This window comes from Clupea harengus, chromosome 24 (assembly GCF_900700415.2).
Source record: "Clupea harengus chromosome 24, Ch_v2.0.2, whole genome shotgun sequence".
Lineage (NCBI taxonomy): Eukaryota > Metazoa > Chordata > Actinopteri > Clupeiformes > Clupeidae > Clupea > Clupea harengus.
Window position 1 is genome coordinate 5,520,339 of NC_045175.1, and position 11,572 is coordinate 5,531,910.

Genomic DNA, 11,572 nt, shown 5'->3' on the forward strand with positions numbered 1-11,572 from the left:
GGGGGAGAGAGAGAGAGAGAACAGAAACAAAAACGTCAGTGTAGTGTCAGAAAACATTTGAGACCTGTCAAAATATACTCAGTCAGTCAGGGAAATAACAGAGTGAGTGAGACAGAGAGAGAGCGAGATAACCAGATTTACACTGCCTTGAACACTAAGACATCACATAGGCTTTCCATAGAGAAGGCTTTTGTTTCCCTCTGCAATCAGAATTAGAATCAGAATCAGAATCAGAATCAGAATCAGAATCAGAATAGTATTTATTGCCAAGTAGGTTGTTCTGGTGTGTAGGTGCATACAGTGAACATAAAAACATACAAACACAATAAGTACTACACATAACATAAAAACATAAAAACACACTAAGTACTACACATGAGAGAAGTACTTCAGATGAAACACAGTATAGGATACAATATATATATATTGTGTAGTACTTTCTTCATGAATATTAATGAGATTTCCCCAGCCACCCTGCAAAGAGAAACGATTCTCTACAATAGTTGGAATTTGGACTGCAGTACCCATTTTAAACGCTTGGTGGCAGTGTGTACCACTGTATTGTTCCCTGTACCCTCCTATAGGACTGATGCCTGTTAGACTTTTTTAGGTACTCTGGCATGCCTTGATGTTTTTGTATATTTCCTCTTATTAAAAACATTCATGCACAAGTGCCATATATGTAGACGATTAAATGTTTCTGGGGGTGTTCTTTTTATGACTCTAGGACAAAACCTCACGGAGCTTTAAAGGCATATTGACAACAAGAACACACATTTACATATCCCTCAGGGATATAGTCCTTTAGCAAGTATAGTTGTTTTAAGAGTTCTTGTGTGATCATAATCAAATCAAATCAAGAATCTTCATAATTGACAATCCAGTTTTATGACTATAAAGTCATGTATTTACTGTGATCTACAGACAAGTCATGGTTCATGCACCTGCTCACTGTGTGTGTGTGTGTGTGTGTGGAGGTGAGAGTGTGTGGAGGTCGATGTGTGTCTGTGTCTGTGTCTGTGTGTGCGTGTGTGTGGAGGTGAAAGTGTGTGGAGGTCGATGTGTGTCTGTGTCTGTGTCTGTGTGTGTGCGTGTGTGTGTGTGTGGAGGTGGGTGGTAGAGACGTGTGATAGTGAGTGCCCATTCATCAATGGGTTAGGGTTAAAGCATGAAGCACACTTAGGTTACAAGTATTAGTTTAATGTATTATACTGTCAGAACATCCGTGCAGTAGTCTGATCATTAAAAAATATAAAAATATCACAAATAGACTTCTGTTCCCTCTGTTTCCCCGAAGATCCACAAACAGCAAAAAATGGCCTGACCTGTACTAAAGGTCAAAACGCCTTTTCTAAATGGTAATCATTTTGCAGTACAATACAAGAACTAGTTGCTGATTTGGGGTAAAAAGCAGTTGTTCAGTCAAAGCAGTTCAGTTAAAACATGTTTGTCACTCTGCACAACTGATGTCCCCTATTCGCCAGTTGCACACTTTTCTTCTTGCTTGATCAACGAACCAGCACGGGATTAGATGCATACCACACACAGAAAATCAAGCTTTCCAGCGAGCTCGACCAGCAGACTGCGTTGCTGCACACTACCCTGTGGGCTGCAGACTATAAGGTAATCACCAACACCTGCGCTCTTAAAGGCAACCAGCTTAAAAGGTCCACCTATACCACTACCCTTTTTTCTGCCAATTTCAGGGATCACCTGCTCAGAATGAACACCAATTGGAACATTCCAACTCTACAAAGAATGCCTTCAACAAACATTGTATAAAAACCTGGAGATTAAATGGATATAAAAACGACATTGCTTAAGCTTGTCAAAAACTAAAAACATAAACATAACTTTATGATACAATTCAATGTTTTTGGTTTAAATATGGTGAAAAGGTGAAATGTACTTTGCTCCTCCAGGCAAAAGCAGATGCTTCAAACAGTTCAAGTCCAGTGTCAAATGTTTATCACTCAAAATCGCTTTCCTCCTCTTGTAATTCTGATCCAAGTCCAGATGATTTTGTTTGCCAGTTGCACACCTTTTTTCTTGATTCTTCAATCTCGTGCTCATCGGGTTCAGAGGAAAGAACTAAAAAGAAAGAAAACAGAAAGGTTCACTCTAAATTAAACAGTGATGTCACCTGGTAGCAACTGGTCAGGAAAACCAGCTGGAACATATGAAAACATACGAACTATGGAAAAAGGTACACTAAATTGTACGACGTAATCACTTTATATGTGCATTTTGTAGTTCTGGTGTTTGCAGTACAAATATAATAATAATTTAGCAATGTAAGGTAATAAAAGTGTGATTACTATGTTTCCAAATCATGTGAATACTTCTGTCTGTTTCAAGCATTTCACTACATTTGTTTACATCGTCCTGTGTCTGTAAAACCAATGGAAAAAATCTAGACGAAAGAAATATGGACAGGAATAATGTTTTAAAGATCTTTCCTGCTTTTCCTTCAGATTTGCATCTGTGTGAGAAACATGCATATTTTTCATTTTTAGTTGAAAATTAAAACTAAATGCCACACCTTAAAAGACAACTCTGGTCAATACTTTTCATCATAAACAAACATTAGCTTGTGAGAGGCAGAAGGTCATTGTCCACAGCACTATAACTCACCTCCTGACTGTGAAAAGAGCTCTGATATAACGCCTCGGACTTTCTCCATGATGACGGCTTCATGACGGGCCCATTCCCGCCCAACCATCTCTCGCATGTTCCTGTCACTGGCCTGTCTGTGAGGGTCACATTCAGCTTGTCCTGATACCTCTGGGACAAAATGGACGTGCAGCATGCTTTAATCAATTAGTGTGTGACATGGAAGTCTATTATCAGGAAATACTGAGAGAATGATATTCTGATGTGAAGTATTCCTTGTGTCTTCACAGTTGTAATATGTGTGATAAAGTGTAGATGTTAGCATGATGACGGCACTCACCACATGATGTGTAGAGCTCGGGTGATATAATCTCTTTTACTCGGTCCATGACGATCATTTTGCACCGTCCCCATTCCCTGGCGAATGTCTTTCTCAATTTTGCTTCATTGCTCTGCTGATGGGGGTCAGGTTGTTCATGGTGTTGACCCTCTTTAAGAAAATCAACCAGGTGACAAAGGTTAAGAAAAAGATATATATATATATAATTTTGTTTTGCTTGTTGTTTGTTGTGGATGGTAACCTGATGGCAATGGAAAGGATAACTCCTTGACAAAACATTCTGTCTGAGGCAAGTTACCTGGCAATCTCTTCTCCACACTGGTGTCCAAAGATAGTTGGTTTTCATGAACTGAAAATAGACAATCAAAATAAAATAGCATAGGTAATTTATTTATGCTGTGTCTTTCCAGTGAACTAAAATACAATACTATACTTCTCTAGTAAGGTCATCAAATACACATTGATCAGTAGTTATTAAGTATTATCGTACTAAATGTGTTCAGTTTACACTGTATTGCAGTTGACACTGTATTGCATTATTTAATTAACTGTACGATAGTCAAATGTGCTTTGGATAAAAGCATCTGCCAAGTGACTAAGTGCAACCGTAACTGATACTCACAGTCCGTGAGGTGGTCCATGCTTCTGTTTCCTTTCATTTCTCAGCTCAATGTCTCTTGCCACATTGTTCTAATCTTCTCCTCAAGTTCTTTGTCCATTCTGTTCCACTGTTCGTCCAGCAGCTCCACTATCTCTGGTCTCACCTCCTCTGCTTCTTTGGGGCTCTCTTTGACCTCAGTTTTTGGGGCTTCGGGGGTCAGGGCGCAGGAACTAACGCTCGCCTCAATTTCGTCGATCTTCTCTAGAAGCTGATGGACCTGTGAGCCGTCTCCTCTGTTCACGTTGTTGAAGACGTGGTACCTGTTCCCACATTTCTCCACGAGCCACCTGAGGGGTTTTTCACTCTCAATGTGCTCTTCGATGCTCGTGCTCCCCAGACGATCCCCCCAGGTGAAGAGCACTAGGGTGTGTCTCCAAGCCATTTCACCAAATATCTTCATGGTCTCTTGAATGATCTTTCTCTGTTCCTCCAGGAATGAAACATCTGCCGGAACCACTAAAAGGAGGGCATGGGGACTGTTAGAACCGAGGGTCACGCTTCGCTCGAGCTCTGCCTTCACCCAGTGAGGAGTGTACTGGGCATCGAAGTACTTCCACCAGCCGGGGGTGTCGACCACAGTGACATGTCTGTTGCCCACCAATCCAGCTTCTTTTTCGCACCGTTTAGTTCTGTTTCGGGCTGCGTGTTCCTTTCTGTTCAGGATGACATTTTTGGCAGAACTTTTCCCACAACTCACCCACCCCAACATAACAATTCTGACTTCTGCCAAAAGCTGGATCTGACCTGAATGACAGCAACAAACAACAATGCATCCATCAACAACAACAATTACAACATACATAATGATAATAATAATAATAGTAGTTGTAATAGTAGTAGTAGTAGTAGTAATAGTAGTTGTAGGACTGACAATAAGAATGTCTACATACTTTGTTTAATTATTACACTATATTACATGCCCCACATCAATCAATCAATCAATCAATCAATTCAATCTTATATAGTGCTTCTCTAAATACCCGAAGTCGCTTTACAGAGTCCAGAAGTCATTCATACACAGTCATACCGGTGGTGGTAAGCTACATCAGTAGCCACAGCTGCCCTGGGGCAGACTGACAGAAGCGTGGCTGCCAATCAGCGCCTACGGCCCCTCCGACCACCACCAACATTCATTCATTCATATTCAAATTACATAACTTACCTTCCCCTTTGACTTGATTTCTTTCCTCTTCAACCTTTAGCCGCCGTTCACTTGCTCTCTCCTGAGCAGCTCTCTTCTTCTCTTCCACCTCCCTTAAGGTTTTCTCATCAAGCTCAAAATGTCTGCTACTGTTACTCACTTCAACCTTCTCTATCTTATCCAGCAGTTGAATGGCCAGGTTTTGGTCTCTAGTCTGTTTATCAAAGACACAATATCTGTTCCCACATGTCTCTAGCAGCCACCCCAGAGCCTCTCCCTCACTCTCAATGTGCTGCTCTATGCTTTTACCCCTCAGAACCTCTCCTCTGGTGAACACCACTATGGTGTGTTTCCAGATGTTCTCCCCAAAAAGACCCAGGTGTTCCTCCACAGCTCTACGGTTCTTCTCTGTAAACTTTCCAATCTCAACAGTGAGAATGAAAGCGTGAGGTCCCGGAGGACAGTGTTGCACACTTAGCACTAGTTCACGCTTGGTTCGCTCGGCCGTGTCAATCAAAAGGTAGTCCTTCCACCACCCAGGGGTGTCCACGACTGTCAACCTCCTTTCTCTCAGGTGACCGTCACGTTTCATACAGTTTACAGTTCTTTGACCATCCTGAGGGCCTCCCTGACCTAACAGAGTGTTAAACACTGAAGTCTTGCCAGACTCATTTCCTCCCACTACTACCAAAGACAGCCCTGTAGGACAAAAAGGAAATCAAAAATGATCCATGCAAAATTATCCAATTGATTGATAGAACTGCAAAATAGCTATTCTACTGTTATTTTGTATCGTTTGTATCTGTAACTCATACCATTGGATGTGTACTCTGTCTGTCTCACTGAGACCTGAACCATAGGCTCTCATCCACAGCAAGGGAGTATGCGATGAAATCTTTTCCCTTTCCCATCAGCTGTTGTTGTAGATCGGTGGCAAGGTCACATACACAATCAGCAACAGTGTTTCTGCTCAGGCTCACATTTAAAAATGCTTGCCTTTTATCTGGGCACACGATGTGGCAAACTTTTATCATGCAGCCCTTGACAAATTCTCCCTCTGTAAAGGGTCGGGCTGCTTTAGCGACACATCTGATACTGCCCAGCTGTCAATCTTTATCTGTGGAGTGGACTCGACTCTGTGCGTTAGAGGAATTTTTGGGATTTAAATCAATGCATGGCACAACTAAGGGGAAAGATCTTTTTGAAGAGGTATCCAAATGTGTAAATGAAATGGGACCCTCTTGTGACAAACTTGTGGGACTGACCACAGATGGAGCGCCTGTGATATTCAGAAAAGAGAGGCATATGAAATGAATGTCACTGATGTTTATTTTATTTTGAAATTTGATCTCTGTGTTTATAGGCAATAAATAATAGGCCTACGCTTTAGGCTGCTTGTCCCAGATTCAATAGGCCTATGTGAAACTTAAGTTCATGTTTACATATGAACAAATATAATATATCTTTTTTTTTTTTTCAATAAATATTGAATATGTCCTGCCCTCGACTTGGACAAAGTTTTTTATTTTGGCCCTCTGTGTATTTGAGTTTGACACCCCTGGTCTAAAGCACTGAAACATTTGTCATTTATTTTTGCACCTAAATTAATATTTGAGCACATTGTGTTTGATCACTAACATGTGAGGAAATGTATTACAATTCTTACATCCTTTTTACGGATGCTGGTGCAAGGACAATATTCAAATCTTAAAGTTGTGCAGTATATACAAAAATCCCTTCCCGTTTCCAACCAAACAATGAAAAGCTGTGCTAGTGCCACATTTCAAACTGTGTCAGCAACCACATAGAGTCGTGACCAATTCCTCCTCAGACCAAAAACAACCTCGAATACAAGACTTATCACTATCAGTCTGCTATAATCTCTGCTACCCTTTGTCCCAGTAACATCAACAGTAACGTTTTGGAAATTAATAAAGTGTAGCTTGGAAATGAATGACACGGAAGTACAGCACTGAATTCAAAGAGGAAGATGTGATAACCACAGTTAGATTGTATCTTGATGTTGACTCACCATGCTGCATGTGACGTTCCTCTTGTGCCATTTGTTCATCACACATGACTTTTTTGTCTTTGTCGTTCTCTTCGCTACCTCAAGACGTTGATGTTAGGAAGGTAAAGTTCCAACTAGAGCTGTTGTCACATAGTCAGCTCTAGTGAGTGTGGTTGAAAAGAATGACTTGCCGAACTGTTTTAGACATTACTGTACTGTTCCCGCTACGTGTTTTACACGACCAGTGTGTTAACGTTGTTTAAGTCAGCCAAACTCGATTTTCACGAGACAGGAAGGGAGCGCCTCCCCCTTTATTGATATGTCAGGTGAAAACGTATTAGTGAAACTGTAATAAACAAGAAACAGAAAATAGTTAGAAGGTATCTTAAATAAACACAGCAAGAATCAGAGCAACAACAGATTACAGCACAGCTAGCTAATAAGTACTAACGTTAGCCATTAACAGAATGATGAGTGAATGTTATGCTAACTGAAATATGGAATATATTAGCACGTAACGTAAATTACTAATAATTACATTGCGTTCTGTCGCTGATTAGTGTTGTCTCAAATGGAACACTGAGGGACGCAAATGTGCGAGCCTTTTACCCATAAATCTGTGTGCCAGCTTCCTCCGGCCAACTGGAAATTTTAAACAAAGATGGTGGACCAAACTCCGCTGACGGCCGTGTTTTGTATGTAAATGTACACCTTTCGCTTAGATTTTTCAAAAGTTACAGAGAAATAGACATTGCACTATCAGATAACACATTTATTGGAACCAGCAATAATGGTTGAAGTGATTTGCGAGGCGTCAGTCAGCCAACTTTCCAAACTGAATAGCGGCCGAAGGGCTCCAACTCTTATGCTACGTAACCAAGATGGCGCCCGTTTAGGGCGAGTAGTGTCCATCGTTTTTTTACCGTTTGCAGTGCGCCACCCGGGGACTTTCAGTGCCCTGAATTCTGCTGTTTCTGTCAGTGTGAACGCCCTAAGCACTGAAAGTCAGTGTTCGAAGTGCACAAGTGCACGGTTTGAGACAGAGGTTATGGGAGTACTACGTGCACACCTGTATCCCACTAGACAAGCCTTTGTGTGGTGTCAAAGTGAAAGTCCGTCCACAGAAACTAATACAATACTGTTTGCGTGTCTATAACAATAATATATTACAACATTAAAGTAACAATATGTAACAATTTTACCTTAAAATAACAGCTTGAAAAAAAAGTGTGCCGCTACAATTACTTTTAATATGGAGTCTCTAGGGAAAATACTGCGGTATGTAAGATTTCTGGAGCCCGGTCATTTGTGTCTGAGCATGCACAACTAGGATCGGGTAGCAATTTCGATTCAGAGCTAGCCATCTTTCTGCTGGATTAGTAAGTAGTTTATTTGCTGTCCTGCTTTGTCTTGTCTTGCACTTGCTTGATGTTTGACTGTGTTAGTTTTGCTAGTTTTGCTAGTTTGTCATAAACGAGGAAAGACAATTTCAACAGGTTTCGCCGCTAGGGGGAGCTCCAAGCCAAAAACTACTTATTGCTGCTTTAAATGTCCAATTACCCTAAGCAATATATATCAACCTTTGCTGACCCAAATAATCAAAGGGGAAGAACAACTAGAATATGCATTTCCTGAAGGTAATACCAGTGCATGAAATGCAAAAGTTAAGAAAGGAAGAAGAGGGCATGAATTTGTTTCTCAGCATCTTTGATGTTTTCAAAAGGCAGCACCTTGGCAATGTTTCACAAGTGGAAGAAAGCTGTCTGGGTAACTTTACCAATATGGGGTTCGAAGTTGAACTCTGTATCTGATAAGACACCTAGGATGTTACTTTTGATTTGACGTAGTGTGCCAGGTTTCCAAGATTACTAAGAACAGTGTCTCTCTTTGATTTTGGTCCAACCAAAAGTGCCCGTTTTATCATCATTTAGCTTTAAAAGATTGTCGCTAATCCACTGATTAATGGAGGCTTAACAGGCCGTAAAGGAACATAGGCCATATGGGTTTGTTGGCTCTACAGAAATATATAGTTGGGTATCATCTGCATAGCTGTGGAAGTTTACATTGTGCTGACTTATTAATGCTTCCATTAGGAAACATCATTGGGGAAAAAGCAAGGATCCAAGACAGCTCCCTTGGGCTACACCGAAAGGCATGTCATGCTTCATAGACACATGATAGACAAACATAAAATGATTAATGTAGGTTTGAAACCAGTTTAGAACATTCTCAGAGAGACCAACCCACTTCGCAAGGCGGTGAATTAAATAAAAAGGAGTAGACCTAGAACTGTTTGTCGACGACGCTGCCTCATGTGACAGAACAGGGAAGAATCATGCAGCCCACGCTATGGTAACAGAACAGGATGTTCTGGCCTCAGAGCCCTTTCCTGTCACGTACTCTGCACAGAAAGGCACGTACTCTGCACAGAAAAGGCACGTACTCTGCACAGAAAAGGCACATACTCAGCACAGAAAAGGCAAACCCTTTGCACATCACAAGCTTGTTTCAGAACTGCTTGAGGCAGTGCTGTTTTAAGCTCCAGATATGACTAACTATTATTTGCAACTCAATCAGTTACAATGAATGATTACTAAATGTCAGTTTAAACTGAGTCGGCTGTTGTAAGCTAACAATACTCTTTCCAAATGCAGTAGCCTCACACATAATGTATCACTTACTTCTCTTCCTTTTTCTCTCTCTCCTTCTCTTTACATACATAGCATAAGTGTCCTTTACAAGACCTACGCTACAAAGTTCGAACAAAGTTTCTACATTAAGCGGTTCGAGCTGAATTAAGCGCAGAAGTTTGGTACAAAGAATAACTAGAATATGCATTTCCTGAATGAAATACCAGTGCATGAAATGCAAAAGTTAAGGAAGGAAGAAGAAAGTAAAGAAGAATGAACAAGAGTGAAAGAAGAAAGGAAAGAATGGTGAACAACAGTGGCTATGGATAAAGACAGTAAAGAGAGAGTGAAGAGGGAAAATACTGAAAGAAGGTGAGAAAATGGAGTGAAGAAGAGAGATGGAGTATGAGGGAGGATAAAGAAGAGAAAATGGAGTGAAGCAGAGAGATGAGTGTGAGGGAGGATAGAGGACTAAAGTCAAAGAAGGCTGACAAAAATGTTGATAAAAAGTGTAGAAATTGATGGACAGAGTAATTAAAGAAGAAAGGAAAGAAGAGTGAACTATGGATATGGATAATGAGATAAAGAGAGAGTGAAGAGGGAAAATACTGAAAGAAGGAGATACAAATGGAGTGAAGCCGGGAGATGGCATGTGAGAGAAAGTAGAGAGAAAGATGGAGAGATGGAGAGAAAAAAAAATAGAGTATGGAAGGTGTCTCTTAATATTCTTAGTTATACCGTTGAATTGAGAGGGATAGAGACAAGAGGAGCCTTGGAACCTTGGCGCAGGTGTCAGTGAAGCACAGGTGCAAGCCAGTTTAATGACCCTATTATGATGTCAATGGCCCAATGTAAGTCAATGGGAAAATTTGTATTAGTTTTTCTTTAATATCTTAAAAAGTTTAGAAAAGTGAAAAACACATAGCATGAGTACCCTTTATAAGACCTACGCGACAAAGTTCGAACGAAGTTTCTACGTTAAGCGGTTCGAGCTGAATTAAGCGCAGAAGTTTGGTACAAAGAAGTAGAAGTATAAGAAACGTAGGAATAACAATACAGGGCATTTCATGCACTGTAATCAATACTCTTACGACATCTATGTATTGCTAATGTGAGATGTAATACTAAAATAACCTCTGTTCTAACAGTGAAAAATAATCTGATAATTCTAATTGGACAAACATAAACTTTCACACGGGTACAAACAAAGACAGAAAGCCCAAATTCCTGATTCTGCATACTGCATATCAATCTCTCAAAGACGGCCATGAAGTTGGAGTTAATTTGAAGAACGAGGTAAATTGTTTTATTTGCGGACAGCACGGTATGTGTTAACACAATCACACAGGATATGTCTCATGTCTGGGTGTACAAAAAAGTGAAAGAAAACAACTTACCTCCTTTGTCAAATCAACTCCAACTTCATTTGTTAAGCAGCCTATTTTGTCAAACTCTTAAAGAGAAAATCTTCCGTTTAGGTAGATGTATATACCTTCTAGTCCCCCCCTCACTTTAGTAGGCTATATGTTATCAAAAGTAGTTGTCACTATATCTACTGGTCACACAGAAACACAGAAACTTCATAGGCCTAGTAGCGTTAATCCTGACCTTGAAGTAGTTGTACTGTAAAGTTGTACGAGTAATAACAGTGACAATGTCGCAGAAACGCATCGCACTCTTGATGTTGCGCTGGCCGCATGAACCATAGACATATGGCATGAACTGCTTCCCCCTTTAACATCTTCAGCCACTGTTGCGTTTTTTCTCGCGAGAGCGCACGACGATGGAATTATGGAGTTATTGTGAGAAAAAGAAAGCGACAGAGAGATAAAGAGACAGCCAACGGTGGCTCGTTGTTGAGGAAGCGGTTTATGCGGTCAGCGCAATATCAACACTGCGATAAATCAGTCTGCAGCATTGGTCTTGTGTAGTGTTTGGTGAATTTGTATATTTGCACTTTCCCTGTGTACTTCACTTACACTACTCTAATCACTGAGAAGTAGAATTGTTAAAAGTGTATTAGGTTTGCAACAGCAGTGTGTAACTGGTTCAAACTAAATTAAGTCATATATTGTGTGTGTGTTTCATATGGTAACTAAATATGGTTTTGCTAAATTTGTGTATAGTTTTTACAAGAGTGTTTCTTTTTGCAAAGGATCTGAGGTGTTGTGCTAAT

General features: G+C 40.4%; 1 protein-coding gene across 1 annotated transcript; it reads right to left on the reverse strand.

Annotated features, from left to right (window-relative positions):
- Window positions 1-1,179: 1,179 nt before the first annotated feature.
- Window positions 1,180-11,087, reverse strand: LOC116219219 (GTPase IMAP family member 8-like). Its single transcript, XM_031562339.2, has 8 exons — window positions 10,794-11,087; window positions 6,788-7,112; window positions 4,777-5,454; window positions 3,576-4,358; window positions 3,252-3,302; window positions 2,954-3,103; window positions 2,635-2,784; window positions 1,180-2,091 (listed from the first exon to the last, which is right to left on the reverse strand). The coding sequence occupies exons 2-4, from the start codon at window positions 6,831-6,833 to the stop codon at window positions 3,616-3,618; spliced, it is 1,467 nt and encodes a 488-aa protein (XP_031418199.1). The 5' UTR covers window positions 6,834-7,112; window positions 10,794-11,087; the 3' UTR covers window positions 1,180-2,091; window positions 2,635-2,784; window positions 2,954-3,103; window positions 3,252-3,302; window positions 3,576-3,615.
- Window positions 11,088-11,572: the final 485 nt, after the last annotated feature.